This window comes from Desarmillaria tabescens, assembly GCF_030435595.1.
Source record: "Desarmillaria tabescens strain CCBAS 213 chromosome Unknown EV420scaffold_26, whole genome shotgun sequence".
In the NCBI taxonomy this organism is placed as follows: domain Eukaryota; kingdom Fungi; phylum Basidiomycota; class Agaricomycetes; order Agaricales; family Physalacriaceae; genus Desarmillaria; species Desarmillaria tabescens.
Window position 1 is genome coordinate 320,554 of NW_026848325.1, and position 27,966 is coordinate 348,519.

Genomic DNA, 27,966 nt, shown 5'->3' on the forward strand with positions numbered 1-27,966 from the left:
AAACCCTGATCATCATATCACACAACACGTGTTCCCAGATCGCTTAAGTTCTTTCCCACCTTCAGCCACCGTCGTTGTACCGAAATGCCTGCAGTCCTACGAACTACCCGCTCCTCAGTCACCCCAGGGCCTGCCCAATCTTCCCGAACAATAAACTATAACCAAGGACAAGACCAGCGAGGTCAAGGAGTAATCTCAAAAGCGTCTTTCGTTGAACACCTTCAGAGCATCGTCTCCCGTATCCTTCACGACCCCGATATCACTCAGCGCCGCGTCTACAGCTTTGTCGCGCCAATCTTCATCTTCGCATCGTTGCTCTTGGCGTCTGCCCTTGTCCCCAAGAACACTCACGTCCGAGTCTGGCTCAAAGACGTTCGAAATTACAAGATGGAACTCGCGTTTACGGTAATGGCGGTTATAACTGGGATCTGGTGCGGTCTATTAGCGCTTCGGTGGCTGATGTGGAATATGGCGGTGTGGATGAGGCAGTTTGTCGAACATGACTTCCGAGGACTGGGTGATACGGGTGTCCCAGATTCATATGAGATGATCATAGGAGGATTGTTGTAACTTCATACGAGATCACACTACTATAGTATCTGAATTAGTTCCACAAAAACGTTACGGTTAATTAAGGATTCGGATGGGGTCGCCGCCCGTAGAAGGCTGTTACAGAGCAAGTGCTATCTATAGGGTATGTTGCTACACAGAAAAAAGTCAATTCCCACTTCATATACACTCTCCTCTCCTCTATTCCTTGAAACTCTTAGAGGCCGATAGGAACTTCCCATACTCGTCTTTATCTGGGACGGCAAAAACCACCTGTTCAAACGAGTGCCCAAACCTCGCACTCTCTCGAGTGAGCAAGTCCGCCCAAATGTCTGCCACCATCCCAACATCATTCCCGACGCTCGCGCCAAAGCTCCCCAATATCAGATACCTAACCCGCTTCCTCTCGAAAAGGGCGAGAATATGACCCATACGCTCTCTCATTTTCTTCTTAATTTCTTCCCGGAGCGTTCGCATAGACCCCTTCCAAGCTTTCCGCGCCTTTGTCGCATCGACGGGAGAACACGACAGGACGTCCACCTCGAGGGGTTTGATCCAGTCTCCGTTATCCCTACGGAAGACGATGACGGAAGGGGAGTAGATCATGGCGTGTGTAGCGAACCCATCCGAGCTTCCAGGTTGTTCGTAGTACTCTCTGGTATGATGGGTAGTGAGAGTGCGGTAGAGAGTAGACGATCTAGCAAGGGATTCCTCCTGTCCCTCGGAACCAAGACGAAACTCGCCACCGGGTGAGGTGGGATGGGCGAAATTGAGGACGCCTATCCTCTTCGTCGTCGAGACCTCCGGGTCAAGATGCAACTTCTCCACTGCTTCCAGCGTAGACCATTGTCTGAGGAGGAGTTTGGCAGTGCTGGTCTGCCAATCAGAAAGTGAGGATTGGGGGTAATATTGAGCGCCATCTGTCGCTTCCCTGAGCTTGGAGCGCATGTATCTGGGGTCAACAGTGTGGCCGCCAAAGTCAATGCAACGGAGAGTCTCGTCGGCTATAGTAACGTTGATTTTTTTGTCGCATGTCATGGCGTTCTGCGATTTGCGGGAGAGAGCTTGGCAAAGGCAACACATTGGACGCGGGGGGCGCCCTTAAGACGTTTCGGAGCTTGGCTTGCATACCACAGCATGCCAGTTGGGATTTATAGCTGCTGTATAGGCGCTTGTCTGAAGAACATTGCTGTTTCATCCACAATGACATGCGTTTCGTTTGATACCCTGACGTTGAATAAAGATTTCCTCTGCTGAAAGTTAACACAGCTAGACTGCCTCCGCAAACCTCTGTTCGCAGTTCCCAAAACCCCCGAACCAACCCCTGGTTATTGCAAGCATGCAAGGAGTGTGGACATAAGCGCAATCCTTGCCGCTGACGAAAATGGTCCTGCGGATTCCCAGCCTATCAGCCAATACATTTATCCTAGGAACACACGTCCGGAATCAATACGGGAGACTTCTCGATGGCGATAGCTGCTAAGATCCGATTACGGTAAGTAACAGCTCAAATCCTGTGAATTGTATACTGAAGCCCTTACCGTAATTGACAGATGAACTGTTCACTGCAACAGCAGTGATTGAATTACCAAAAGCGCCCAGGTATTCTCGAATAGAGGTGCAGTCTTCCAAATGATCCACGAAGATCGAGAGCCGCCGAAGACTATCTAGGTACACCAACGATGGTAAAAAAAGGACAAAACCAAGAATGTCCGGGCTTTCCCAGCCTCCATCCTTCGTAAAAGCAAGATCGCGCCGATAGAATCGCATGGAGAGGTTTCGTAGATTGGGAAGACACAGCATCGAGTCGTGGTATAGTACCGATGAGTCGGGGGGTGCGATGAAGCGTATTCCTGTTAAGGACAATTCTTCGACGGTTCGGGCATGCATGAAAAGGAAGGAGAATTCTCCAAAGCCATGGAAGGCGAGGCGTTCGAGAGTAATACTACGAATGCTTGGTGAGGTAAAACTCGTGCGCATTGCTGCCTGCAGGTCTGGAGAAATGCCGCCCCATTGTACGCTCCAGCCATGCTCACCGCCCTGGAAGATGCGTATGTGGCGAAGGCTGGATAACACGCGCAAGACGTGTATCAGAGGCGAATTCTCGCGCGATAGTTCATTTGGGAGTATATCTGGTAGCCAGAAAGGAGCGGGGACAATACAGATATGTAGATCGCGAACGAAACTGGCGATGTGAGGAGAGCTGGATAGGATATCGAGGAACTGGGTGCATCGGCTATGATCTGAGCGTAATAAATGGTTAAAAGAGAGGCGGACAGTCGAGAAAATGTAGCTCTGAGCGAATGGAATGAAGGAACGATGAGCAGATGCAAAAGATTTAAGCGATTTAAGGTCATGGCGAAATTCACAGACGATGACATCCACTAGCTCCGCGGGAAGAGAATTGAAGAAAGTCATTCCAATGCGCTCTAGTGATTCGAAACGAATACGCAGGGCGACACTAGTAGTGGTAGGAAGAAGAGGGGGAGGAGGGCCATTTCCGAGGGCCAAGAGATACTCCGATATAAATAGACACCGCCTCGCGATATTCCGAAGTTGGGGCGTCAGTAGAACCTGGAGATCCTTCAATAGATGTCATTTGATATCTCCAGTTGAACAGATGGCCTGCCGCTAGCGTGGTTACTGGTTTGCTTGCGTAGGTGATGAGGATAAATGTGGTAAGAATTGGACCACGTGTAAGAGTATCTTCAATGGGAGAGAGAATTCGCAAAAAGTGGGGGCTCGTGGGTAGGAGGTAGGTATCTATAATACAGCGAATGCATGACTCGGAGAGTTAATGCTATAAATACAGTCGAGGAAGATATGGGATGTTTTCAAAGACCATCAGTTCGGGGGAACTTCGAATTAGGCGTGCGTCCAAGCATCGTTAAAAGAGTTGAAAGCAAGATCGGTGTCGGACAGACCTAATCCATACTCTGGCGCATAGGTACCGTCGAGACCGAAAGGCTGGAAGAGGTCGGAAGTGAAAGTGGGAAGAACAGCGGGCGGGTTGACGAATTCACCAGTAGGTTTGAACCAAAAGCAGTTGTCCGCGTCCACATTGTCCTTGAAACCGAACTGTGGGTCAATGTGCGCATAGCTAGGAGGCTCCGGGATATGGTTGTACTAAAAGAGGGTGTAAGCATCAGAGAGGACTAAGGAAAATCTAACGAACCAATTCTAAGCCAGGAGCATTCAAGTCAAGGGGTGGAATGTCGCAGGTGGGAACAAATCCATCTTCCTCTTCATCGCAGACCGATTCGTCGGGAGCAGGGAAATCGACGACAGGAACCGGCGTAGGCGAACGTTCCGTCGCTGGTGTCAATGGGGTCGGGGTCTTGCACGTATCCTCAATCTCCTGTGTCCTCTCCAACTCCATCCCCTCGACGCCTTCTCCTATCATCATCGCAATCTTCTCACACCTAGCCTCTATCATATCACGATCCTTTCCCACTACTTTCCTTGTCTTTTTCCGTCGCGACACTGGCGCGAACTTGTAGTCAGGATACTTCGCGAGATGCTCCTCCTTAGCGCGACGGGCCTTGACCGTGTAGACCTCCTTCTCAGCGGGTGGCAGGGCTCTCCAACGTTCTCCACAGATAGTACTAATCTTGGAGTGGTCGCGTTCGAGTATGGTGTCCTTGTTGTCACGCCAAAAGTCGGAACGAAAGAGTATGAACGAGTTGGAGGGACGGGGGACGTAATCCGGAGTACGACGATGGGAAGGCGTATGTCGGCGAGGAGAAGGAGTGTCAGACTGAGTCGAAGAATAAGAGGCAGACGGGGATGGGGAAGGTGCCTCGGATACTGGCGTAGTGAGGTACATGAGCAAGTCGGTGGCCTCCCAGCCTTCCTCTACGACAATATGTTATAATCAATACGCGACAGTAACTACATTGACTCACCATCGTATCGGACTGGTACTTGACTGGACAAGCGCCGAGATCGACGAGTAGTCATGGTTCGAATTGGAGCCATTGTAACGCGTTTTTAGCGAGGAAAGAGGTGTATAGGAATTCTGAGAGGCTGTAGACTCGTACAAGTCAAAGAATGGGGCGAATTCGCTGGAGAAACATGCATTTTCGCGCTGGGCTTTTGACGGTTGTGAGCAATTACCTTAAATGTGAGCGTAGGAATTTCACCACTCGTTACGAGCACGTCGTGTCTGCCTCGAGGTGTGAAAGGGCAGATTTGTCGTAATTCTCCTTCCTTGTGCACAAAATGTGCCCCATTCGGTATTTCCATCAATTCTTATGTGGACCGAGGTGCCGGTCCACCTTCCACACCCTTCACATTCCATTGAGTTCGGTTAATAAAGCAGTTTAAGCAACAATAACCACTTTGATCATCTCGTTGACGTCATTTCGATAATAAAAGTGATTGAGGCTGTAAGACCCAGCTTGTGCTTGAGCAAAGCACGGTCCTTGACAGTAGAGTACTGAGTGATAGAATTGATTTCGCTCGAAGACTCTGGAAAGCGACGTGGAGGGTGCCTAAACATTTACAGCGCAGCTTTCCGCTGATCTGCCGACGGATGATGTATAACCTTTTGTAGCATCGCTACTGGCGTAAAAAAACTCGTCTTTAGGTATGGATTTAACAATATGGTCCTCTCTAACCTGCGTGCTAAATCGAGCCGAGAAATATAATCAGGCATGGCAAACAGAAGCGAGGAAATAAAAAGAAAATATCTCACAGGATGCGATGAGATGTCTGCCGAAGGCAATGAGGTCATTCTTCTCCGCAATAGCCGTAGAGCGGACATGGGCATTTATTTTATGCCCAAGAAAATGGACGTCAATGCCGTCGAGATTTCTGTTGCTTGTACCAACAACATGGAGCTAGACAAAGCAGAGAGAGATAAAGGCAGATCAACCTATCGTTCCTTGATTTGGAAAATGAGACAGTATAAAATGTAGGTTCGAGTTGAACGTTGAACACCCGCGGATGATTTGGCTGCTTCGTCTTGACGACAAGTGCAATGAAAAGGTGGCATTCTTGGCCACGTCCAATCAACTGAGCGTTAGACATCGAAGAGTGATAAAAGATTCCCCCGTATCGACGTCCGGCGTCGTTCTGCCATAGCAATATCCATTAGGACACCCAGTAAAAGTTCCATAGGCATCCTATATAAGAGCCTTTGACGCGATCGCGATTGTGACTAGGACCGTGTGATCAATAACAATTTACGAGACGGCATATAATATCACCTTTCCAAATCCAGAAACAAGGATTCGAGCTATCCCCAGCATGAACCGCAATAAACGCTCCTGACAGCTGTTAGAATGTAGACCGAACTTGCGACCTGCTCGTTTTTGTACAAACACGGCCTTTTGCCTAGGGAAGGAGGAGGTTAATAGCGGCGATACATATATGGCGAAATCTACAAACGAATATGTGATGTCGTAACTGTTCATTGAGAAGGATGGTGCCCACCCGTTCATGATGTCCGCGAATCTTAGTCTCTAATCCTTCTAATGTGTCAACTGCGGGTCGAAAAAGCAGGAGGTCGTCAAATTGGGCACTCTTCTGTGGGAATCCGATAGCCTTAGTGAGAATGCCACAAACATTCAGCTTCTTTGACTCAGTTTGATGCGCTTTCAGGAGATCGTCAGTGTCGAGAAAGTCCCACTGCTTTTTACCCGTGACGTAGAACACTTCCGGTGGATGGATCAAGCCTTCTGGACGGATGATGGCATTCCTTGTGGCTGATGGTAATAAGGCACGGTGTGAAATGCGAAGGAAAAAGAAACTGACCATCTTTATTCCATCTCCGTGTTTCCTAATGAAACTGAGTCGATTTGCGGTAGATGGAGAGGTCCCTCGCAGGACAGAACTGTCTTGAAGTTCGATTTCATTCTGCTTAATTTTCTTGACGATGTTGAGGTTATGGGATCAACAACATAGCATCGCTTGTTCGATGAAGAAGGGGGTACCTGGGATCTTTGATTTTCCTGGCAATGGAGAAGGTGCCAAATTCCTTGAGCGTGATGGTGGTAGGTGGTGGTGTTCACAGTCGTTTACTTGTTTCACCTGCACCAGAGAAAGTTGACAGTCTCTGAGTACATAAAATGGTACGGACTCACCTGCAGCGCGCAAAATCATGTCAGACTCAGAGCCCTTTCCTTTCAGCCAAACCACCACTTTTTCCTTGCTGTAACACTCACGAAACCAATATTCAGCCCGTTCTCTGGTGTCTATCTTGTGTAGTCTGCCGCAGACGTATGTTGGAGAGACACAAGATATTGAAGTGCATCAAGAGTGTAAAAATCGTGAGAACCTGTCGCGGTAGTCATGTCAACCTTGCAAAAACGAGTAGGCGCCTACTTTGCAAATGTATACAGAGGAATGACAAGGTGTGCTGCAGATGATAACGATGAACGAGGACCATCACTGCTTGTGTAGGTGATAACTTGCTTCGCCTTGATAGCTTGCCGTAGAGCGAGTTCTGGTTCCAGCGCTGAGATCATGGCTGTTCAGATTAAGAAGCAAGGCTTGAGATGAGCGCAAGAGTGCCGGAGAAAGGAACGATTTCAAGGGCAGTAAAATGAAATTAATTGTACAATGGTACAGTGGCTCCATAGTCCTAAACTGGGAATTGTGAGTGGTGGTGGTGGTGGTGTTACCGGCGCCAGGTCCCAATAAGGAACGACCGGGTCCACAGCCCTGATATGGCGAACAATGTGCTGCTGCTGCGAAGGCTCATATCGTTGTAATCACACTGTTGAGTATGTCTCGCGAAGTAGAGACTCTTCGCAGGTGCTAAAGTGGGTAGCGAAACGACGGAACTATGACTGAGAACAAGACAGCGAAATTTACAGAACTGAAGTATTTAAATATTTATGGATACAGTGGTGTACAGTTATTTAAGACTCGAGTGTCGTCACTATCAAGAAGGATATGGAGAACCTGTAGTCCAAATGACGCCGATTTCAGGGCAGCTGCAAGGGGTGGAGTTGCCAGCGCGAAAACGGTATGAAAGAAACGGACACGTAAATCCTGTAAATCCTGTAAGTCGCCGGTTCCGTCGCAGTACAACAAAACGTGTGCCCCATCCTCGACCTCTGAACGTTTGAACCACAAAGACGGCACAAGTGCTGACAGCAGAGAACGGGAGGATGCCTTCGTTCCGTCCATCGGAGGACCTCCACGGCGAGTGCATAAGAAGATGTCAACAGGCGTACTAACGCTTTTCTATAGGCAGGAATAGGAACATTGAGATAGGAACGAAACTTGCCACAGCCGATTTCTGTAGTATTTCAGGATGTGCATGGGCAGGTCGATGACGCAGGAGAGCCTTAGAGGATGTCGCGATGAAGGAGGAAATGTCAAACCGGAAAACTAGATTGATTGGCCGTGCTGTTTCCGGGCCGAATTCCCGGAAGCTGTGACGTCAACATTCATCACTATTGAAATACTTTCCGTCAACTCTTCAGTACGTTTCAATTGTAGCGCAAAACACAAGGAGCTTGGACACTTCTGCCTATCACATGAGTGTGGCTCGCGACCTTGCCGGAATGGAACGTGTCATGACGCATTTCTTGACCACCCGGATTCTATTAGTGCGTGTCCCTTCACCGGATCCCTTGTGATATTTTTATAATCCAGAGCATCTTTCTGTCAGAATACAGGTCTACAGCCTGGAGCACAACCGGAGATTGATGTTACCGGGCCCCGAGTCTTCAATATTTGGCAGGGCTATTGCTTCTCCCCCGGACGATATCAGTCAAAGTCATCTGGCGACAATTTATATGTGAATGCGTTCAGACCCCAGTATCTTCGGACTTCATATCTGCTTTCTTTGGCTAGTATACGAAACCGGGCATTCTTCACGCCGTGATGTCAGATGTGTTCAAAGTTGCAAGCGACGCAAGGCGAGAAGTATTACACCAGAATTTTTCCTCTAAGTATCCCGGCTCTGTGCGAGAAAAATACGATTTTACTACTGTTTTGCACCTGCCGTCGGCCGAGTTATTCTCTGCTTAATGGACTGACCACGTCTAGGATGGCATTCAATGCTTTATCAAAAGAGCCCGAAGGCCACATCGAATAGAACCCTAAACGTCATCGTTCTGCCTGCCTTTCTTCGTCTTGGCATTCTCTATATCGTCCCGAGCTAATTTCCGAAGTTCCGCAGACATAGAAATACCGGATTCCACTCACAGTTAAAAAGCGCAACCACCTTTATACTTCTACCCATTCCTGATTTCTTTCATTTGCCAGCATATACTCGCTCTGGTGAGTTGTATCTCAATATTCTTCCGCCATTCCATTCCGTCATCTTGCTTCAACCACCTGGGACAGGACGTGCTTGTCATTACCTGGAAAAACCAGGCCTCCCGTCTTTCAGTCTTTACTGTAACATTTCTGTTTTACACGATTCAGTGCTCATTGATTGCACAGATGCCTGATTTTTCCGTCTACGTTACAATTATCAACAACACCAACGAAGCCCTGCATAAGGACTCTACTCATGCTGACTGGGGGACATGGCTCAATGTCCCGAGTGAAATCCAACCACTCACGACGTCCAACAAGTTTCAAATCAAAGACTCTACCGGCCCTGCCGGAACCGAAGGGACCTTCAGATTCTTGGTTGGTAACGCTCAAGAGACGGTCACCACCTACCTGTCGGCCTATCAAACATGTCCGTGGGGCGCTTATAATAACGAATTCAGCCCCGGAAATACGAATCCCAAGGCGGTTTATACCACCTCTTTTCGAGCCTCAGTCGATGGTGGTAGCTGGACCGACAACAGGGTTAACACATCAGGGCATCCAGTGACAGTGGAGTTCACTATCGATTACCAGAAGAGCAAGCGTTATCGGTTCCAGGTCGTGCAAATCAACGCACGTTCAGACCACCCCGTTCGTAACTCTCGCGATGAACTTATCATCGGGGACCACGTACTTTGGAACCGCTCCGATCCCTCCGCCTGGGTTGATGGTAAGAAGGGCTCATTTCAGCCAAACGTCTTCAAATACGACTTCGTCTCCCAAGTCGCCGCAACGTCTTCCCTCACGGTGAAGATTCAACCTCTGGACATCGAGCTCATTGGAGCTGAATGTTTAATATATGGCATGGTCGGCAACGACCGGGTCTTTCAGAGCGATTATTTCTTCATCAAATCGCTTAACCCGGTCGATGTGACCACATCTGTCATCAATCCCAAGACGAGTTCGAAGCCGTTCGTGTGGAATGCCGATGTAGAGTGGGGGATGGAACTGAGGCTTTCACACATTGGTGTCGAATGTGTGGAACCGAAGATATCGCGGTTAGAGCTTTACTGGATTGCTCAGACCTTGCATCGTGGTTTCCAAAACAGAGGAATTCCCGTTGGATTCTTGCGCAATGTCCTGAAGTCGGATCAGTCATCAACTTCCAACGTCGCAGCTTTCAACTCGACGTCGTCGGAATGGAACCAGCAGATGACCCAAGGGGTATTCGGGAGCATGAACAAGATATATGACACAATCTCCGGTGCGTATATTATCCATTGACCGTCTATGATCTTTCTGACAATGCTTTTTTTGTTACAGGTGCCGCAGCCTTTGGAGTGGGCGCTTGGGGAGGAATATTCAATCAATCATACTATCTCGCACCGGATGAATCGGGTACAGAAGGGATGCTCTATCGACACGTCAACTGCATGGACCAGTGCGCTATGCTTGAACTATCCTGCAGCCTTCAAGATGGTGTCCGTTCAACTAGCTGGCTGGTGCAGCAGCCTTTCGGGTACATAAATGACACACATCTCGTTGGAGTCGTCAACCAGCAGAACCAACTCATCCCAGTCAACAACCCATTCTTTGGTACGGACCAATCCCGGAGCCATGTCGATATCAATGACCCCGCACGAACCTCCTTCGGCTGTCATGTATATAATGGCCACTCACGACCTTTTGTTCTGGCTAGCGATGGCATATATGACGCCTGTGGGGGTCCACACATAGGCAATGAAGTTGCCGCTGACTATTTGGCCAGCAGCATCGACACCCAGACGACGTTATACATACACGGCCTCCAGCCCGGTACCGTTAACAACATCGCAGTGGGTGATGGCGTTACTGGTACAGATGGACATCACTGGGTGCCTCCGGTGGCTTCGGAAGGCTTTACCGAACTTTCTCGCAATGCAGTTTCGAACATCCTCAGCCCGTTGACCACTGAGACCCCCAACTCCGTGTCGCATATCAATTGGGCGCATGTTCCCGAGTGGATCAATGATGTGCTGGATGAAGACTGGGGCGTGAAGTTTGGGCGAGTCAGTGTGGGGGACTCGACTACGCATGCATTCTGGCATCTAGGACACGACAAAGCGGAGGAAGGGTCCCCGCTGAGGGTGAACGTCCACGTCGAGTCGGTGGTAAACCTCTCTGGGGCCTTGGACACTGCAGGTTCTGAACAGGCTGCGCGAGACCGTCTCGGGACTATCCTCACCAGCACAGACCGTGATCCCGAAGCGCTGTGGGTTCGCGGAACACTCGACGAGTTTGGTCAGTATTCCCTGCAGTACGCGAGTGATGTTGCTGCGGGACGTGTTGTCGTCGTTGCCGGGAATGCCATTGTAGACATCAGCGGGATGTCGTCAAGTGCGGCGTTGGAGGACTATGCTCGCAAACTCCTGGGGCATACGGTTCGCAGGGACGGCCCTCCTTTGACTATGCCTGCTATCAAGCGTGGTCCGGTGAGGACCACGGGAAATCAAGAATCGATGCTTCTCGATGACAACACTGGTAGAACGACCGTTCAGGGGGTCGATACCCGGTTTTCGCTCTACTTTGAGCTCGACAAAGGCGTTGCAGCTGCCAGTGCTACTCCCGAAGGAACTGGTATTCTTTTTGACAAATATGTGATTGAGGAAGGTCTAGATGGTGCTGTGGCCGTTGATTTCATGTTTGTGGCGCACGAGTTGGGAGCCCATACTGTCAAGGTGCACTTTACGGACATGGAGACGATGGTTTCGGTTTCAAAGACCATTGAAGTCGATGTTGTCTGAAGGGGAATTGACATCCTGAAATTCTGGTACAGTAGGTAGGTATGAAATTCTTTGTGCTTGTAATGTTACGCTGTCATCACCACACTGCTTCTGTGACGGTTCTTCGAAGTTCGTTATTGAAATATTCCTTGCTGGTGACGCCTATGAACCGCGAGTTCTTACATTTAACAGCAAAGAAGCTACAGCCTGCCGACATCTTTCATCTGAAACATACAGAATCCCGTATACAGGGCATACACTGGGTGATCATGGTGGTAGTAGAAGAATTTGGAAGTCGGTAAGAAAGTTTCACTCGCGTTGGTTTGCCTTCGTGGCACATAGTAAACGTCCTCCATGATTTCACAAGAAAAGCTTAGCAACAATCACAATAATCATAAAATATACTTCGAATGGTCATGAAACAGGAAAGGCAGGCAAATGTATTCCGCGACATGGGCAGGTGTGCACCATTATTGTGGAATATCACACCCATGATACGTTTGTGTATTGCTCTTTTAGCCAAGTTGAAAACACTAAGACTCCTAACGGCTAAAAGCGCATCAAAGCAGTACAAGATTAGAAAAACGAAATCATGCACTAATACTGTTAAATTGTGCATGAAGTTTTTCCATAGCGACCATGTCAGTGTACGGATGTCCAAGAACACCACAAATAGCCTTTGAACCGTCATCATAGTCAAATTTCCATGAGCCGACGGCTTGTGCTGCACCGCTAAGCCTCATCACCTTCATAACAGCTAGTCGCAGGTTGCACAGATCCGGCGATGGCATGGGAATAGCGCTCTTAAAAGGTCCCCCCTCCACCCCGAATTTGATTCGTGTTCCGCCTGCAGGTTCAAACGGAAAGGTCAATCCTCCCAACTTGACAAAGTAATACTCCCAAGCATCCTAAGACCAATGAGCTCAGACATTGATTACATTCAACGACGACTTACTTGGTTTACATTCTCTATCGCTTCTATGGCCCAACACATCTCATCAAGGTTGTTATGAGCGTCAAAGGAGAGGAGCAGACAGCTCTCTGGGCTATTCACCAAAGTTGCGAAACGTTTTGTGAGTTCCTCATCGTCCCAAAATGTAGCAAATGCTTGATAGACGAGGGGATTCTTCAAGTCAAAGCCATCAGCATCAACAGGAACGGAGCAGAGACACAGTTTCATACCTCGATATGATTCGCAAGTTTGGTAGGGCATATATGCGCTAATTGAGCTTCCACGCTGACCCTGCCAAGCGCGGGGGGGGGGTTGGTATCAAACGGCCAATTTGTGACGGGACATTTATTTCCATCCCGTTCTCGAACCTCAATCAATCGTTTAAGTAGTAAATCCGGCGATACAGTAGGCGAGAAAAGAATTACCAGCTCTATCATTTCCTTTTGGTTAGAGTGACCGGGAGTACCAAAGCGCTCCAAAATTTCTTGGATCTCTTCCAGTGATTGAATCTGGGGAGTCTCATCACCGCCGCTGGTAGGCACTGTTTGGGGACTCGAAAGGTCATACACTGAGAGCAAGTATAAAGGTGAGGACAACGCTGAAAAAGCAATCGCACAAACTTGCTAAGCCAAGGTGAACAAAGTACTCGTGTGCAAAGTTGATTATTGGCGACCAGTCCCAATGATCCCTGCAATGCCCTCTCAAAGTGTCCCTATATTCTTCGGGTGTAACGCTCGCCTGGCTCGGCGCGTCAGACACTACAGCGACAAGTAAGGACATGCCCAGACTGTGAGTACTCTGGAGACTATACCATAATGCAAAATGTCGAGAGGAACGTCGTTCGCAGCCATGACTTGCTGAATAAGAAGACCGACTTTTGTGGTCAGCTTGAGTCCCCTGGATTGTTGAATGAGGTGGCATAGGAATCGTCCAGTCCTTATATGACCATGGTTAAATGGCCGGTCTCCTATCTGGTCCTGTTCAATCCGTAGAAGTACAGACTGTCGTAGTGAAGACTTACATTTACTACGGGATAGCATGGATCATCGAAAAGGCTCGGAATACTATGCGGTGTATCATCAAAAAAGGCGGATATGCAAACCTTGATGCGTTCCATGATGAACGTCGGTAACAGGGCTCCCACCCAAGTCTCACATTCCCAAGCACAGACACATACCAAATATCCTCCATATTGAACCTCTAGATACATTGTGTATAGTCGACAGCAACCGAACAACAAAGGAGTAGACAACAAGCGAAAGCGACGGAAGATGAAAGAATCCAGCGGAGATCAGGCACCGAGACTCGCCAGCTCCTTGCGAATATCGGCTTCGCCTTCCATCTTCTTCAGCTGGGTAGCCTCTAATCTCTCTCCTCGTTTCGCCTTCTCCTTCAGTTCCTCAATTGCTTTTAGCTAATCCAACAAGCACCTCATCAGCTTAGACCATGAATATATGTCGTTAAAACCATACCTTCTTGTTCAGATTCCGGATCTTTTTGGCCGCCGGATCGAGTGCACTATCCAGTGTCGGTGTAACAGGTGATGCCGCATCCACATTCACCTGTGGAGGGGGAGCAACCGCCTCCACGTTAGCCTTGCCATTGGCCTTCCCACTGGCAGGAACATCCAACGACGGCCGTCCACTATCAACATCCCCAGCATCCTTCTTTCCCTTCTCTTCGCCGTCCTTCTTTGCGCCCTTATTTCTCTTCCTCGACGACTTCTTCTCGCCTTCCGGTCCAGGGCTTGGACTGTGACTGGGCGGTGCGGCACCCGGGACGTGTCGCCGCCCGTTCCCGTTGACATTCCCGTTGGCCGGGGCTCCGGGAGCGGGACTCCTATTGTACCCTCGAGGCGGGGTGGCCGTCCCATTCGTTGGCGTCCGCGCAGCGCCACCTTCGTCTTCTCGCTTAAAGATGGCTGGCGTGGCCAGACCTCGAGCTCCCGGGGGTCGGTATGCACCCGCGGGTTTCGCTGCGGCGGGCTTCTTAACGGCTTCCATATTCCTGACGGCCTCGCTGGGAGCAGGCGATAGTGGGATGCCCTGCCCAAACTGGGCTACATGCTCCACCGGTGTAGGTCTCCAAGACGTTTGATAAAGCTCCTCAGCATTCTGCAAGTGGACAAGAGGTCCGGAACAGTGCCAGATTTTGATCCCGTTATCCACACGTAGGCGAGGAGACAAGGTTGCCGTAAGAAGGAAACGACCGTCTGGAGACCACTCACAGTACGACGTGTTGGGTGCATCGATGGTTGTCACTTTCGTCAAGGATCGTCGATCAAAGATGTCGATTTTGCCTGCGAGGTTACCAAAGCCTGCGAGGGCAATAAGGCGGCCTTGAGGGTTGAACGAGACGAAATTGTGCGGAGAGGACCCAAAATCGTGTAACGAGCGGACTCGATGGTCGAATATGATAGATTTGGCGGGCATATCTAGAAAAATGTGAACATCAGCTAAAGATGTGGAAAAATGTAGACCTACAGCCATACACAACCGCGAACTCTTTCGAGTTCGGGCTCCAGTTAAAGTCATGGATGGGTCCTTCCTTGTCCAAAGTAACACGACAGTCAAAGTTACCGGCAGAACTGAGCAAATAAAGCCCAGTCTCTCCATAGTAGCTCTTATTTGAGTTGTCGACTTCGGTCTGGGTCAGGAGTAGTACCTGCGTGCCCAACGTGTTCCACTTGATTTGTGACCGATCGGCCTTGTAGAAGTTCTTCTGGCACGTCGGAGGGCTGTTGAGAGTTAACAAGCCATAGATCTTGATACTAGCCGGCGCGCCCTACAAGAAAAGATCAGTAAGACCACGGGGCCTATCTGCCTAGGTAACGTACCTTTTTCTCAGCTACAAACACGGCGATAGAAGGGTTGAGCCCGGGACTTAGGGCAATGCTCGTGGCTCCCTCAACCCGCAGCTTGTCCACCATTCCCTTGGACCACTCCGCAGGCCGATACACTTGGATGTCGGCGCCGACCAACCGGACTGCGTGCGACTCGGAGATAGTATACTGAAGATCCCAGCCATCTTGCGACTTCTGTCCGAAAGATATGAGCTCCTCGCCGGTGGAGGTCGAGAAAACCCGGAGATTTTTATGTTGGGACCCGTCTTCGAGTTTGACTGGCCGCTCCCAGGTGGACAAGTACGTGCCTCGAGGAGAAAAGTTCAGCTCGACGACATTCGGAATTGCCAGCTCCCTGAGGAGTATGGCCCCCTCTGCCTGGAATATTCGCACTCTGAAAGAAAAACAGTCCTTTCAGCGGATCTCGTCAGAGAAGTAGGTGTGGTGACTCACACAGTAGGTAGAGTATAGGCATACAGACGACCATCAGCGCTGTACACATAGGATCTAGCCGCAACGTCTGGAGAGACAAATCCTGGAACTGGGTTGTAGTTCGGAGTGCCGCCAACGAGGCCAAGAGATTTTTGAGCACGGACTAAGGGTTACAAAACAAAATTAACATGCAGAATTACAAGCATGAAACATTGAAAAAGTGAAAACAAGGTATCTGTTTAGTGGTATCGATGATAGTAGGCCGCAGACGACCACTACCATGAAACCGAATTGCGCAAAGCAAAGATGTTGTACTAACATGCGTACTGCTGTGAGATTTGCGATGCCATTGCAGAATATTGAGGTCCAGAGGGCGAAGAGAGAGGTCTGAGGAGGAGAGAAGCAAATTAATGCTTCGCAGTCGACAGTGGCAGTGAGTAGCAGTGAGCGTTTGATTTGCCCTTGTTACTTCCAAAGGCACTTGAGGGCCGGTCCGGGTAATTTTCTTCTGATTTGCCTTCCTTATTGGGCCTTCTGATCTACGAACACTTCGGTGGCACTATAAGCTTTATTTCTCAGCCACGGTAGCATTCGCGTCCAAGGTGGCATGAAACCGTATTCGCGTCGCCATGTCTTTTTCTCTTGCAGGGGGCTTCATTCATGCATACCGGGGGTATCGTGTCTTTGCATGTTTCGCATCTATTGTACTCGCGTCGCGTCTGGTGGCATGGTCAAAATTTTCCAGGCAAAGCATCTGGGAATGCCACAAGAAACAGAAGCATAAATAAGACAAAAAGCTCAGGTAAGCTTCACACTACTGCACTTCCTCGATGGCATCCTACACTCAGAATACCTGCGTTAACCCTCGCGAACTCGTTTGTTCACAGGTAGAAGCTATTCTGGTTGTTGTTCCCCCTCGAGTAATCATCGTTCACTCTTCCTGTAGCCCCAATTTCCTGATACTTCGAGCCTTGGACGCGCGGATCTCCACTACCCTCCACCCACTCCTCAAAGCATCATGAATGGGGAATATTGCGAGTCCGTTTCTTACCCGACGCGCGTCGAATATGTTCCGCTGAGCTCAAAGTATTGTCGTGAACCTCCGTCATTCACCATTCCTTTCACAGTCCAGGGGACAATTGGGCCGTGTCTCTACTCTGTGCTTCGTAGGGAGGTTACCATCGACGGGGCGTATCTTGCTGCGTTCAAAGCCTATGGATGGTCGATGACAAAATGGACCTTTGATGTATTTCATGTCTTATCCCTTCTGGATTTGCGCCTCCTTAACCTCTATATTCCAGTGGCCTGGACTCAAAACGGATCGTATGGGACTCTGGTGTCACAACAACCGCAAGGAACCCCTCACCTGCGATGAACTTATTCGAGAGATTGGCACTCTCATCGTCGAAATCATGCGAAAATCACGGAAAGGGGATCCAAAATATCGACAGTCAAATGACATACCTCATTGCTGGCGCTTTGAAAATATTAATCTTCGCGACATTCGATTCGTTTCGCTGAACTACTACAAGGGTGTTTGGGTGCCTATACTTGCGGTTACCAGATACTAATAGGCCTTTTTCTGTTGCTTCTTCCCACTTTGATTCGTACCTCACAGCTTATAATTACTTACCTTCACCATTCTACTAGCAAAAATCGCACTTAATGGAATATATTCTGGCCCCGGGGGACCGATGCTTCATTTTCTCCGTCAAGCAATGCAGATTGCTACACATTCGCGCTCTACCTGAAGAAATATGTGATTCGACTTCAAGCAGAGTAAGTCAAGACATGACGCGCAGGTGGCAGATTGCAGATGGAATTTCAGATGGGGGCTATTTGTCTTTATTATGCAACGGCATCACAATTTTTGTAAATTTCCAATGGCCATTTCCCCTCAACAGTAAGCTCTACAGCCGTTCCTTCCGTGCTGTGTGCTCCCCCTTCTCCCTCAACTTCCTCCATCCCCAGACGATCCGACATGTCTCCTCCCACAGGCAAAGGAAAAGAGTCCAATACTGCCCGTATCCTAGGCTCAGGAACTTCAGGTCCGGCTAATTTTTTCAAAACGGCTTAGTTTCGCTGAATTTCGACTTTTAGGCGTTGCTGAGCTGCTCGTTTTCCATCCTGTGGACACCATTGCGAAGCGATTGATGAGTAACACGTCTCAGGTGGGCCTTGACGCGAGCTTGCTTCTGGAGGACCTTCACTAAAGTCCTAGCAGGTCTCCTTGTCGACGTTGTCGACCATCATCTTCCGCGACAAGGCCACTGCTAGCCTAACCACAAAATTCAGCTCTCTGTTCCCTGGTCTGGGCTATGCCGCCGGATATAAAGTCTCACAGCGGATATACAAGTTCGGCGGACAGCCGTGGTTCAACGACCTCATCTCTTCGCACTATGGTACTCAGTTCAGGAATACGTTCGGAGAGAGGAAGGGAAAACTGATGATGCAGGCCACCGCTGGAAGGTCTGCACTCTATCCTTGTAGTCTTTTGTCGACGCTCACACGCACCTCTTGGCAGCTTGACGGGTATTGGTGAAGTCGTACGTGACATATACGCATGATTTTTTGAAAGGTTGCTGACCCCCATGACAGGTCCTACTTCCACTGGACGTCCTCAAAATCAAACGTCAAGTGAATCCCGAAGCTTTCCGTGGCCGTGGAATTCTCCGGATCGTCATGGAGGAGAAGGGAGCCCTCTACCGAGGATGGGGATGGACAATGGCGCGGAATGCTCCGGGAAGTTTCTCTGTAAGATCTTTATGCCATACTCTTCTCATTTATTTTGCTCACATGCTCCCTACAGTTGTTCGGTGCTTCCGCCTTTACCAAGGAATATATCCTTGGCGTCAAAGATTACTCCAAAGCCACCTGGACACAAAATTTCATTGCTTCCATAGCTGGAGCTGTCGCCTCCATCACCGTCGCCGCACCTTTGGATGTCATCAAGACCCGAATTCAAAATGCCAACTTTGAGCACAAAACATCCGGAATAACCGTCTTCAAGGATCTAATACGGAAGGAAGGCCCAAGTGCCTTGTTCAAGGGACTAACTCCCAAGGTACTGGCCATTTTGACCCAGTCCTGAATTACAGCTAATTCTCGATATTTGTAGATTCTGGTCGTCGGTCCCAAACTGGTCTTCAGTTATACTCTAGCGCAATCCTTAATTCCCCTGTTCGCTAATTACGTTTAGAGTGCTTTTCGTCTTTTCGAGGAGCGTGCTTTCGTATACATCTAATTTATCTAGGCAAAATATAGATGTAGGACCTTCGTATGGCCTATACAGCACCATTTATGAATGTCATGTCATATTACCCTGCTCACCTCCGCATGCCGATGCTGACTATTATGACGCATACTCCGCGGAACGACAACCACCGTGTGCAGCCGGCCATCCCAACAATCACCGATCGACCAATTTCCCTGACAGGACCCCGTCCAAAAAAATTGCACGCAGTATTAATTGAGAAACAAATCGTATTCAATTTCGCTTGCGAGAAAGAACCATCGTGTCAAGAGGTATATGCCAACGAATAAAGATAGACGTAAGTAAGTAACAGACAAACAACATCGATCTACAAAAACATTGCGCATGGCCTGGCATGGCATAAGACTGGTAGAAGTACATTGGTGGTCCACACCGTATTGATATCTAGCAAGAGAGACAGAGATAATGATGAGATGAGATAAAACGAGACTGGTACCGGACTCTGGTATGCCTCCCTGAGGCAACGGGTATATACAGAACACTGGGCAGTAGGGAAAAAAAAAACCAAAGCAAATTGGTCAAACCACGCCAGAGCGAATGATGATTGCGCGGACCGGCTCAACGGTCCGAGCTGATGATTGCCTGCGCGCGAGCTCACCAGGTCGACATACGACGGCGGTGGGAACGAAGGCTTCGCTTCGACGGAACACTGTCGCGGATTGATGGAACACTGTCTTTTTTCGATGGAACGGATTGGCGTTTCGAGGCGGACGTGTTCCGCTTAGCGGCCCGCTTTTTGCCGTTGTGATTATGGCGTTCTCTGCAAGTCTTGGTGGGAGTGGCAGCGCTGCTGGTGGCGGTGGAAGAGCCGTGAGAGGCGGGGCATGCAGATGGACCTGTTTGGACTGCCGCTGAGGAAGAAGATGATGCGGTAGAAGAAGACGAGGTGGTGACGGGCGCAACGGAAGAGGAACTTTCGGATGAAGAAGTGGTAGCGGGAGCGGCAGAGAAAGAAGATTCCGAAGATGAGGTAGTGGCGGGAGCGGCAGAGGTAGAAGATTCCGACGACTCAGTAGTGGCGGGTGCGACGTACGTAGAACTTTCTGAGGTCGAGGTCGTCTCGGGTGCTGCGGAAGTAGCACTTGCCGCCGATGATGTGGTCGCAAACTCAGCCGGGAGCGATGAAGACGACGACGATGACGAGGAGCCCGAGCCGGACGAAGAGCTGCCTCCAGTGCTAGCTCCGGTGAAAATGTCGTTTTGAGCGCCTGTAAATGTTTCGTCAATAAGCTGGATGCCGCGGAGCATCAAAATCCGATGAACGCACCGCCAGTGAATCCCATCTTGGTGTTGTATCCGGGGGACCTGGGCTCTCCGGCAAGATCATAGCCATCGACGGACACCGTATCAGCTTCGTTCTGGTTCCAAATGATGAACTTCTTGGGTCCCGAAACACACTTGGATTGGTCGTCTTCACACCATTCAGGAGCTTGGGGTGTTCCAATGGCAGTCGTACCGGTGGCGCCTGTAACTGTACACCTGAAGGGATGCATATACATGTTGGGAATGCCACAGCTGTCAAAGCAAAAACATGTCAATCACGGCGTTGAGTGAAGAGTAAGAAATATAATAACGAACCCGTTGGGTACCTGGAGATAGCCGAGCGATCATTAGGTCAACAAGTCATTATAATGGCCGAGATAGAGATACGTACCCAACCCCACTGTGCAGGCAGGTACAATCAGTTTAGGTCCAAAACTAGTTGTCAAGCGCACTCACAGCACAAATACAACCGCCGTCTGGGCATGCTGGCATTGCCGCTGGGACGTCGTATGTCGCAACAAGCTTCCAGGGGGTGCTAAGAATTCGGAGTTAAGGTAACGTACGAACGGGATGAAGGTAATTTGCTCACTTCGGAGCAACGGTGAACACGACAAGGTTGTCTTCGTTGACCGCAGAGATGTCGGACTTGAGATGGGTCAGGAACATCAAACGCTGGTAGAGTGGACTGCGCTACGCACGGTGTAGGAGATAGCGAAAGCAGTTCCTGCTGCCATGGATTCGTTCTGGGCGTGGACTACCAACGGGACAGGAGTCAGTGATTGACATCTCGACAAAATGTAGCCGATGCTTACGATTGGGGCTGGTTACGCACTCGGTGTGCTACCAAAATTTTGAGTATCGGTGAAATGACAATTTCATAAGGATGCTTACAGCTCCATACAATTCTTCGTGGGCTTGACCGTCAGCCCAGTCAGAGACTTCAGTACCGTCATAAGAGTAGGAGGTGAAAGCACGGTTAGCGGCAATCTCGACGTTGAACGAGCCACCGGCGGGACTGTAGAGTTTAATTTAGTACACAGATAGAATACGATGAAACGAATGAGCACTTACAGCTCCAGGAAAGTGTCTGCAGCTGGAGGTTGAGCAAGACACTGCCAACAATTAAATATTTAAATTAATGTGGCGGAAGTAACTAGTTCTTACGCCGGTATTAGCATGCACTGTGAGATGAAATGACTTTCAGTAATGGATAAGATACAGTGAAAGAAGCAACTCACTCCAGTATCCGCTGTAGCTCAATTGATACACAGGGTTAACAGCTTCTTGGGCGTTGATATTGGACCCAGACGTGCCCTAGAGTCCATAGTATGGGAAAGCGGCAAATAATCGACCCAGCATAAAACGTACATTGAAGCACCACATCGAGGGGTGAAACGGCGCGACATGGCCTCGAACGGCTTGCGCAAGGACGAGAGCAGCAGCAAAGGTCGTGAACATGTCGATAACGAGAGATCGAGAACGAGGGTATAGAGAAAAGACAGTCAGTTTTTAAAGGAATGTGAACAGGCGTTCCGGGGAAAGAAAACGGAACTGAAGATGACCTGCAAATGGGCGTCCAGAAGGAAGGCGTAAGAGTGATAAAAAGGACGAATCTGGGTTTATGCCATTTATAACATTCGTGATGTGAATTCCCAAATCAGGACTTTCGAATTTCACCCTTCAGGTACTCCAGGTTGCGACCATAGGGTGCTCCTAAGTCACGTGAAGTGGTTGCTAGGCTGGATTCGACTCGAACAATTTTGAACATCGAAGGTAAATTGAGGCCGCTGGGCGGTTATTCAATGGCACGTCACTACGCCGAGTCCATCGCGTATCGAAAGATGCCTGGCTCTGCCGCATCACGTTTCCCCCTCTTTCCCCCCCCTACATCAGACTTGGCGCTAGAAATCTCGCGATTGCAGATGGGGAGCCAGATATCTCCAGATACCCAAGGATTAAACCAAATTAACGGATACCGGCTACCAAGCAAGATTCTTGCATTCCGAAAAGGTTCCTGCCATTCTTCGACGCCACCATGTTTATTAAGTCTCCTTGAGAACGAACTGCCGCGCTGCTTGAAAGTTTGGTAAATGGTTTGATCACAAATCATGACCCGGTTGCGAAGTCAACTGGTCCTCCAACAAAGGCTGGATTTACGTACACGTCATATTTGTGTGGAGAACTTAACTGACTCATTGAAGTAGAGAACTGCCAATGCAACTCGTAGATATCAGTGGTAATCCTCCGAGGTTACAAAGCACCAACAAATGGTCACAATGTTTCACGCATTCCGCAATTCGGGAGCAGCTTGACCGAAGAGCGCTGTTCCGATTCGACCCTAGCACGACCGGAGGTTAAGCGCGAAGTACACTTACCAGATCACTATGTCGGTCTCACAGGTGTTGTCCGAAGCTACGAAGTCAGCACGGGAAGAATCTGACAATCTATTATGAAGTTTGCTCTTCCTTTTCTTTGGATCCTTCCATCGATCTAGCGCTCATTAGGTCTTAGTTATGATAGCTCTGGTTACGAGGTGGTATGCTACGACCCTATCTCGGTTAGCATGTCGTTGGTTGACTGTGACGAGGCAGACAGACAGTGGGACATCATTCTGGAGATCTCAGACTAGCACCACTTTCATCAACATTGCTAAGCTTGAACGACCAGAAGGCCAAATTTAGCTCGGCTCCGTCTTCCTTATCAAATTCTACTGTCTAGTACCCCCATGTTCGCGTCGAGAAATTTCCTTAACATCTCTTTCGTGTCAATACCGCGCACATACGTGGCTGGACGCTGATGCAATAATCTACGCGGGTGTCTTCTGATGAAGACACGATGGCGTTGAAGTCGCCGGGTGCAGCTCGACTGGTTAGTTATTCCGAGTGGATGAGCCAAGAAGCATCAAATTCCAAGGTTGAAAGACTAACGTCTGATAATAGATTGTTATCAAGAAGTAGAGTCATTCAAATGTCTCCGGGCGGCACATCAGAATCTTCATTTTCATTAGGATACGTACCCTCTCTCGGGGATTTGTTCCCAAGACAAATGACGTTAGTCAAGGTGCTACTAGTCTCATAAGTTATGTCGATGAATACTGGCAGCCGACAAAACCATGAGGTCGTGTCCAGGTTCAAGTGCCCCTGTCGTACAATCATTGCCACCGTCAATAACATTAAGTGGTATATTCTCCTCCAATGAACAGTACTCATACAAAATGGGATACATACAAATAGACACAATCGGCAGACCGATACTCACAAAGATAGAAGTGTGCAAAGCCCAAGCTGCCTAATATTCAGCCAATTGTAGCACCTTGCCTGAGAACGCCACCGACGTCAGTTCGACATCTACGAAAACATACTGTTTGGAAATACTGACCAACATGTGAATATGGTGTACGCCTCCGGTGCCCAAGAAGTTGCACGTCACCACTGTCAAAGAAGGAGTATCCCGCTGCAAACGAAGTAATGAGAAAAATTATTAAACAACGGGAGGCGACATACGCATAGCAATATCCTCATCATCACCTTCGTCACCAGAATGCCCACTAATAGGTCTTCCCGTCTTTGAGTCCCTCAGAATACCCGCATGATCAACAAATGGAGCCGGGCGTTCATTCGCCGAGCGATGAATATGAATAATCAGCTTCTGTATATCAAGCAAGTATTCCTGAAGGGTATTCAAAAATCGCCTAGTCTGCAAATGCTTCGAGGACGCGCAGCTACCGTAGGGAGTTAGCGAAATACCGCATGGACAACGTTGGAAATTCATACACAGATAATCCGTCCTCCTTGATGATATATCCAATTCCGTACCCATCGGCAGCGACGGGACCGAAACCAAAGAGTCGCAGAGCGGGGTTACCACAATTGGACGTGGACAGAATCGACGTGCTGAGGAGTTCCCAACCGGGGTCGGTGAAGATCGCGGGCATCTTGTTACTGCACTCTGGCCATGGCGCAGGGTCGTCAGGCGAGGGGTCGAGATTTCCATTGAACTGTCTCTGGAGGAGACAATACAGAGCGTAGAGGTGCCTTGATGGATGGAGTCAGCATTCCGCCGAATATGCTGCGCTCATGTGATTTTCCACTCACCTGTCTTGACCCAACCCTTGACTGCACTCTCGGGTCAGCTTAACGTGACGCTCGCAGGCCTTGTGCAGAGCATCGACTTTTTGGGAAGCCGAAGCTTCAGAGTAGAAGACCTGCGATTATGTGAGCCTTGATTTACATATGATATGAGCGGCTAAGCTCGTACCTTTGTAAATTGGACACTTTCTGGCTGAATAGAACGAATGGCCTCGGTACGTCCATGTAAGAATGATTTAGTCATCGCAGGTTCGTATACACATTCAATTCGACCTGGGCGATATCAGCATCGGCGAATAGAGGGGAAGGAACGAGCAGACCGTATAGCCCGAAATACGCCGCTTGGAATGCCATCTGGACGAAGGCATCTGGACTAAATCCATGACTTGTGATGAAGTTCTTTCCATAACCCTTAAATTCCAGAGCTTGACAGTCATTCTGGCAAATCAAGTCGCTAATTCTCGTTTCTGCAAATCGAATACCCACGCGCAACTCGGAGGAGAGTTTCCACTCTAACTTCTTCGGCGTCGTGTCAATGTGGTCTAGAGGGGGTGTTGGCGGTTTACCAGAATTACGCGGTGGCTTGAACGCCTTTGCATGAGGCGAAAGGGTTGCATGGAAAAGGGTAGGCGCCGAGGGATTGATTGACCGGGCAAGCAGCATCAGCCCTTCAGTGAAGATATCAGCCGCAAACCGAAGTACGGTGTGACCATCAACGCCAGTGTGCTCAAAGTTGATACCAGCAGCACCATCTGCACAAACTATGATTTGAAGCTAGAGCCCCAGAATAAGCGAGCGGAAATAGAACCATCAGATCCAATGACGCACCTTATCGTACCATCGATTGGTACAGGTACCAGTTTGGACACCATCTTCCAAGCCGTACGTGCCGCACAAGAAATTGCTGCATAGATCCGCCAAGTTATCCGGCGCAGCATCATCCAAGCACACCACAAACAGGGACCGGTCGATGATATCAAGGCATGACTTGTTAGTACGGTCATGAGACAGGGTATCACGGAGCTGAGACCATATCTTTCTATTCTCTGTAGAAAGCACGCCTATCGCGCCTCTGACGACCTATAATCATGATTGGTTGATGGAAACATCAATACAAACATTCATGTACTCACATCAACTTTATCGGTTTTGTCAGCATCACAGATGATAGCCTTGAGGTTGCGTATGACTTCGCGTTCCGTAAGAACCGGCAGGTTGTCATCATCAAGTACGTCAAACCAATCTAAGCGTCGTTTAGAGCGGCCGTAAAAGTCGGATGGGCCTGATACTCACAAAACTGTCCGCGGCGAAGAACGACAATATGTCTCGAATCCTCGTGTACTTGCATCTTGCATCCTCGCTAAGCAAACCTTGTGAGCACGGAAGTATCTCGCTGCCGACACCACCAACGTACCTCTGTTGGAATCCTGGCGGTGCCGAACAGTCTCGAATACTGGTCCATGTCCAGAGGCTTTCCTCGGATAGTATCTGGCTCCAGAATTCCAGCTCGAAGGTCATGGACGAATCCCAGAGATGAAATGATAAGCGACGCAGCCCGAGGAAGCTGGGTGCCTCGATCGGGCGAAGGATCATTCCTGGAAGTCGTGAGCCATAATTACGGATGAAATGGACGGAGCTCACTCGAGAACGAAAAATGGATTCAGTGCTAATACGACGGGGTCTGTATGCGATAGATATGATTCATACCAAAAGTCTTCGATGTAGCTAGGTTGTCGTTAGCCGAGATAACGAAGCGAAGAGGGATAAGCGCCAACCTGTCCTTATTCTTTGCCCATGCCTTCAGTTTCTCTTGTATACGCGGCCCATCTTTATCCAAGAAGTCCTGAACGGCTAGCTTCGTCTGCTCGTGTTCTCGTGCGTCCTGCAGCCCCTCAAGGGCCTTTAGATATCTTTTGCAGGTATCTTCCAAAGGGGGGATGGGAAGCTTCGGGAGCTTGTCTTGGAATGCGAAAGTCTGGCCTGGCATTGGCTCCGAAGAACTAGAAGCTTTGAATCTCGACATCAGGGAACTCGAGCAGCAGCAAAAAAGGAGATTAACGCACAAATATTGAGTCTTTATAACGGAGTGTGGGGAAGTGTGGGGTACGGGATTTGAAATAAGGAGGAGATCCGGCGTGCTGACTTACAGGCAGATAACTCCTAATCGTTTAGCACCTCAGGTGCTCCGTTCCGTAAGTAGACGGCGGGGTGGCGGTCCGCACGGCGGTTTTTGATCGAATGTCCGTCTGGGCAGCCCGTATAATTGGCCTTCGGCACCTTCAAGAGACTTCAGCACCAGGAAAAATGGCAAACTAGAGCGGCAGGTAATCACTTACTGACACGAAGCCGGCAACGATGATGGTTTCAAAGAGGGGTGAGCTTATCATGCAGAATTCACGTGCCGCCTCTAAATTTAGGGGCGGCAGCGGCTGCGTCAGTTCCATACAGGCGCTGCACCCGAGTCATTCCGCATAGCTTAGCAACAACTCAATGCGCTGGTCTCTGTTTTCATAAAGTCTCTTACAGCGGATTAACAGGGGAAAAAACGATGCATCGTACTTAGATGGGGCGGCCTATGGCAGAATTGATCGCCGTGCGTCCAAAGATTGCCAATAAAACGAAGGTGTTCGTCCAGTGGTCGCCGCCGAGTTTGATTGTTACGGTTGCATGACAGGCACGCGTCGACGGGTCGTCCAGGATGCCACAGAAACTGACACTTCCGAGCCAGATTCTGTCCACCAAAATTGATTGAGTGTCCCTGGCAGCCAAGAGACAAGCATTTGCTGCGCAGGGTTGTTTCCAAAATCAAAGCCTAACACTGGTCAGTGTCAGTCGGTCTTGGGAGGGGAAATACTCACGTGTACTAGAAGATATAGCTAGTCTCCTTGTTAGCTGTATTCTAGGCTCTCTAGGGCGTATGTATATCCAATGCAGAGGGGGTTATTTCTTCGATGGGAAGCACCATATAGTATGAGGACTCGAGTAAAGTGTTTTATATTCTTCAGATGAAGAGCGGAAGGGGAGCGGCGGGCGGTGGACGCAGCGGGTGTTAAGAGGAGATTTCATGATCAGCTATGAGCGCCGAATCTCTGTTGAACAATTTGCTTACCGCCGCGCTTGCCTAGAAGAGCCTTTGCAATGAGGCAATGGGACAAGCGACAGGAAAAGAAAACATGCAGTACTTACTATTGGATTTCTTGTGCAAATTTTAGTGTATAACGAAAGCAGTCAAATGATGAGAAAACAGGGAGAAGGATAGCCGTGGCCCGTGTCGAGCTAAGCATTTCGATGTACCCATTTTAGTGAATCCACTCGTGGTATAGATGAAGCGTACTGAACTTCGTGCTCGATGTGACTGAAGCGAAGTAGCGAGTAACCATTCTAATCGGTTACATTTACTTACACGAGTAAAAAGAACATTTCTTTTGTGTTGGCAAAGAGAGCGGCGATCAGCTGAGGCAAGAGCTACAGATTATGAGAGGCAATAGACACTCAAAACTGAATTACTGAACGATATCAGAACAGAAAATTCCGAAAGTACTTGATAACATGAACGAAGAGGGCAACGACAGCAGGCGAGAGCCTGA

At 49.1% G+C, this 27,966-nt stretch overlaps 12 protein-coding genes across 12 annotated transcripts; 4 read left to right on the forward strand and 8 right to left on the reverse strand.

The window, feature by feature from the left end:
* Positions 1-24: 24 nt before the first annotated feature.
* EV420DRAFT_1555024 (uncharacterized protein) lies at positions 25-598 on the forward strand. Its single transcript, XM_060473632.1, has one exon. It carries the CDS (start codon positions 85-87, stop codon positions 568-570), a length of 486 nt encoding a protein of 161 aa, XP_060328778.1. The 5' UTR covers positions 25-84; the 3' UTR covers positions 571-598.
* Positions 599-750: 152 nt separating this feature from the next.
* On the reverse strand, positions 751-1,587 carry EV420DRAFT_1481508 (uncharacterized protein; the record flags this gene model as incomplete). Its single annotated transcript, XM_060469772.1, has 1 exon — positions 751-1,587. One exon carries the CDS (start codon positions 1,585-1,587, stop codon positions 751-753), a length of 837 nt encoding a protein of 278 aa, XP_060328779.1.
* A 216-nt stretch (positions 1,588-1,803) lies between these two features.
* Positions 1,804-3,190, reverse strand: EV420DRAFT_591498 (uncharacterized protein). Its single transcript, XM_060482722.1, has 2 exons — positions 2,091-3,190; positions 1,804-2,028 (listed from the first exon to the last, which is right to left on the reverse strand). Exons 1-2 carry the CDS (start codon positions 2,965-2,967, stop codon positions 1,976-1,978), a joined length of 930 nt encoding a protein of 309 aa, XP_060328780.1. The 5' UTR covers positions 2,968-3,190; the 3' UTR covers positions 1,804-1,975.
* EV420DRAFT_591631 (uncharacterized protein) lies at positions 3,191-4,623 on the reverse strand. The gene is made up of 3 exons (XM_060482724.1): positions 4,455-4,623; positions 3,725-4,404; positions 3,191-3,675 (listed from the first exon to the last, which is right to left on the reverse strand). The coding sequence occupies exons 1-3, from the start codon at positions 4,525-4,527 to the stop codon at positions 3,415-3,417; spliced, it is 1,014 nt and encodes a 337-aa protein (XP_060328781.1). The 5' UTR covers positions 4,528-4,623; the 3' UTR covers positions 3,191-3,414.
* Positions 4,624-5,735: 1,112 nt separating this feature from the next.
* EV420DRAFT_1481510 (uncharacterized protein) lies at positions 5,736-7,019 on the reverse strand (the record flags this gene model as incomplete). The annotated part of the gene is made up of 5 exons (XM_060469773.1): positions 5,736-5,886; positions 5,919-5,932; positions 5,986-6,257; positions 6,636-6,760; positions 6,877-7,019. 5 exons carry the CDS (start codon positions 7,017-7,019, stop codon positions 5,736-5,738), a joined length of 705 nt encoding a protein of 234 aa, XP_060328782.1.
* Positions 7,020-8,952: 1,933 nt separating this feature from the next.
* On the forward strand, positions 8,953-11,549 carry EV420DRAFT_1644911 (uncharacterized protein; the record flags this gene model as incomplete). The annotated part of the gene is made up of 2 exons (XM_060477706.1): positions 8,953-10,030; positions 10,090-11,549. The coding sequence occupies 2 exons, from the start codon at positions 8,953-8,955 to the stop codon at positions 11,547-11,549; spliced, it is 2,538 nt and encodes an 845-aa protein (XP_060328783.1).
* Positions 11,550-11,725: 176 nt separating this feature from the next.
* Positions 11,726-13,331, reverse strand: EV420DRAFT_1694667 (uncharacterized protein; the record flags this gene model as incomplete). The annotated part of the gene is made up of 5 exons (XM_060479392.1): positions 11,726-12,436; positions 12,484-12,654; positions 12,711-13,048; positions 13,101-13,238; positions 13,292-13,331. The coding sequence occupies 5 exons, from the start codon at positions 13,329-13,331 to the stop codon at positions 12,119-12,121; spliced, it is 1,005 nt and encodes a 334-aa protein (XP_060328784.1). The 3' UTR covers positions 11,726-12,118.
* Positions 13,332-13,643: 312 nt separating this feature from the next.
* On the reverse strand, positions 13,644-16,198 carry EV420DRAFT_1555052 (eukaryotic translation initiation factor eIF2A-domain-containing protein). Its single transcript, XM_060473633.1, has 6 exons — positions 16,074-16,198; positions 15,776-15,917; positions 15,317-15,716; positions 14,964-15,264; positions 13,953-14,914; positions 13,644-13,894 (listed from the first exon to the last, which is right to left on the reverse strand). Exons 1-6 carry the CDS (start codon positions 16,102-16,104, stop codon positions 13,772-13,774), a joined length of 1,959 nt encoding a protein of 652 aa, XP_060328785.1. The 5' UTR covers positions 16,105-16,198; the 3' UTR covers positions 13,644-13,771.
* A 386-nt stretch (positions 16,199-16,584) lies between these two features.
* On the forward strand, positions 16,585-17,325 carry EV420DRAFT_1644914 (uncharacterized protein; the record flags this gene model as incomplete). The annotated part of the gene is made up of 3 exons (XM_060477707.1): positions 16,585-16,641; positions 16,701-17,000; positions 17,056-17,325. 3 exons carry the CDS (start codon positions 16,585-16,587, stop codon positions 17,323-17,325), a joined length of 627 nt encoding a protein of 208 aa, XP_060328786.1.
* Positions 17,326-17,644: 319 nt separating this feature from the next.
* EV420DRAFT_1555058 (mitochondrial carrier domain-containing protein) lies at positions 17,645-19,086 on the forward strand. Its single transcript, XM_060473634.1, has 7 exons — positions 17,645-17,802; positions 17,855-17,925; positions 17,979-18,223; positions 18,279-18,300; positions 18,353-18,508; positions 18,564-18,818; positions 18,873-19,086. Exons 1-7 carry the CDS (start codon positions 17,736-17,738, stop codon positions 18,951-18,953), a joined length of 897 nt encoding a protein of 298 aa, XP_060328787.1. The 5' UTR covers positions 17,645-17,735; the 3' UTR covers positions 18,954-19,086.
* Positions 19,087-20,275: 1,189 nt separating this feature from the next.
* EV420DRAFT_1272750 (uncharacterized protein) lies at positions 20,276-21,749 on the reverse strand (the record flags this gene model as incomplete). The annotated part of the gene is made up of 10 exons (XM_060467722.1): positions 20,276-20,543; positions 20,728-20,826; positions 20,881-20,936; positions 20,990-21,045; positions 21,104-21,131; positions 21,183-21,306; positions 21,363-21,403; positions 21,456-21,472; positions 21,530-21,605; positions 21,660-21,749. 10 exons carry the CDS (start codon positions 21,747-21,749, stop codon positions 20,276-20,278), a joined length of 855 nt encoding a protein of 284 aa, XP_060328788.1.
* Positions 21,750-23,474: 1,725 nt separating this feature from the next.
* Positions 23,475-26,658, reverse strand: EV420DRAFT_591911 (acyltransferase ChoActase/COT/CPT). The gene is made up of 14 exons (XM_060482725.1): positions 26,527-26,658; positions 26,155-26,379; positions 26,021-26,104; positions 25,794-25,974; positions 25,673-25,739; positions 25,513-25,622; positions 25,208-25,459; positions 24,700-25,153; positions 24,549-24,652; positions 24,386-24,495; positions 24,065-24,325; positions 23,795-24,012; positions 23,670-23,744; positions 23,475-23,608 (listed from the first exon to the last, which is right to left on the reverse strand). The coding sequence occupies exons 2-14, from the start codon at positions 26,364-26,366 to the stop codon at positions 23,580-23,582; spliced, it is 2,157 nt and encodes a 718-aa protein (XP_060328789.1). The 5' UTR covers positions 26,367-26,379; positions 26,527-26,658; the 3' UTR covers positions 23,475-23,579.
* Between the last annotated feature and the right edge of the window lie 1,308 nt (positions 26,659-27,966).

What these genes read in the sequence shown, in the direction of transcription:
- EV420DRAFT_591911 (XM_060482725.1), bottom strand. Translation starts at nt 26,366, where the DNA reads ATGCCAGGCCAGACTTTCGCATTCCAAGACAAGCTCCCGAAGCTTCCC. An exon ending in TCTTCGCCGCGGACAGTTTT is followed by an intron (nt 25,623 to 25,672) that starts GTGAGTATCAGG and finishes AACGACGCTTAG; the next exon opens with ATTGGTTTGACGTACTTGAT. An exon ending in TACACCATATTCACATGTTG is followed by an intron (nt 23,609 to 23,669) that starts GTCAGTATTTCC and finishes TGGCGTTCTCAG; the next exon opens with GCAAGGTGCTACAATTGGCT.
- EV420DRAFT_591498 (XM_060482722.1), bottom strand. Translation starts at nt 2,967, where the DNA reads ATGACTTTCTTCAATTCTCTTCCCGCGGAGCTAGTGGATGTCATCGTC. An exon ending in CAGTTCATCTGTCAATTACG is followed by an intron (nt 2,029 to 2,090) that starts GTAAGGGCTTCA and finishes ATCGGATCTTAG; the next exon opens with CAGCTATCGCCATCGAGAAG.
- EV420DRAFT_1555024 (XM_060473632.1), top strand. Translation starts at nt 85, where the DNA reads ATGCCTGCAGTCCTACGAACTACCCGCTCCTCAGTCACCCCAGGGCCT.
- EV420DRAFT_1555058 (XM_060473634.1), top strand. Translation starts at nt 17,736, where the DNA reads ATGTCTCCTCCCACAGGCAAAGGAAAAGAGTCCAATACTGCCCGTATC. An exon ending in CCTAGGCTCAGGAACTTCAG is followed by an intron (nt 17,803 to 17,854) that starts GTCCGGCTAATT and finishes TTCGACTTTTAG; the next exon opens with GCGTTGCTGAGCTGCTCGTT. An exon ending in ATGCTCCGGGAAGTTTCTCT is followed by an intron (nt 18,509 to 18,563) that starts GTAAGATCTTTA and finishes TGCTCCCTACAG; the next exon opens with TTGTTCGGTGCTTCCGCCTT.
- EV420DRAFT_1555052 (XM_060473633.1), bottom strand. Translation starts at nt 16,104, where the DNA reads ATGGCATCGCAAATCTCACAGCAGTACGCAT. An exon ending in AATCTCACAGCAGTACGCAT is followed by an intron (nt 15,918 to 16,073) that starts GTTAGTACAACA and finishes TGTAACCCTTAG; the next exon opens with TCCGTGCTCAAAAATCTCTT. An exon ending in GTTCGCGGTTGTGTATGGCT is followed by an intron (nt 14,915 to 14,963) that starts GTAGGTCTACAT and finishes ACATTTTTCTAG; the next exon opens with ATATGCCCGCCAAATCTATC.
- EV420DRAFT_591631 (XM_060482724.1), bottom strand. Translation starts at nt 4,527, where the DNA reads ATGGCTCCAATTCGAACCATGACTACTCGTCGATCTCGGCGCTTGTCC. An exon ending in AGTACCAGTCCGATACGATG is followed by an intron (nt 4,405 to 4,454) that starts GTGAGTCAATGT and finishes ATATTGTCGTAG; the next exon opens with AGGAAGGCTGGGAGGCCACC. An exon ending in ATGCTCCTGGCTTAGAATTG is followed by an intron (nt 3,676 to 3,724) that starts GTTCGTTAGATT and finishes ACCCTCTTTTAG; the next exon opens with TACAACCATATCCCGGAGCC.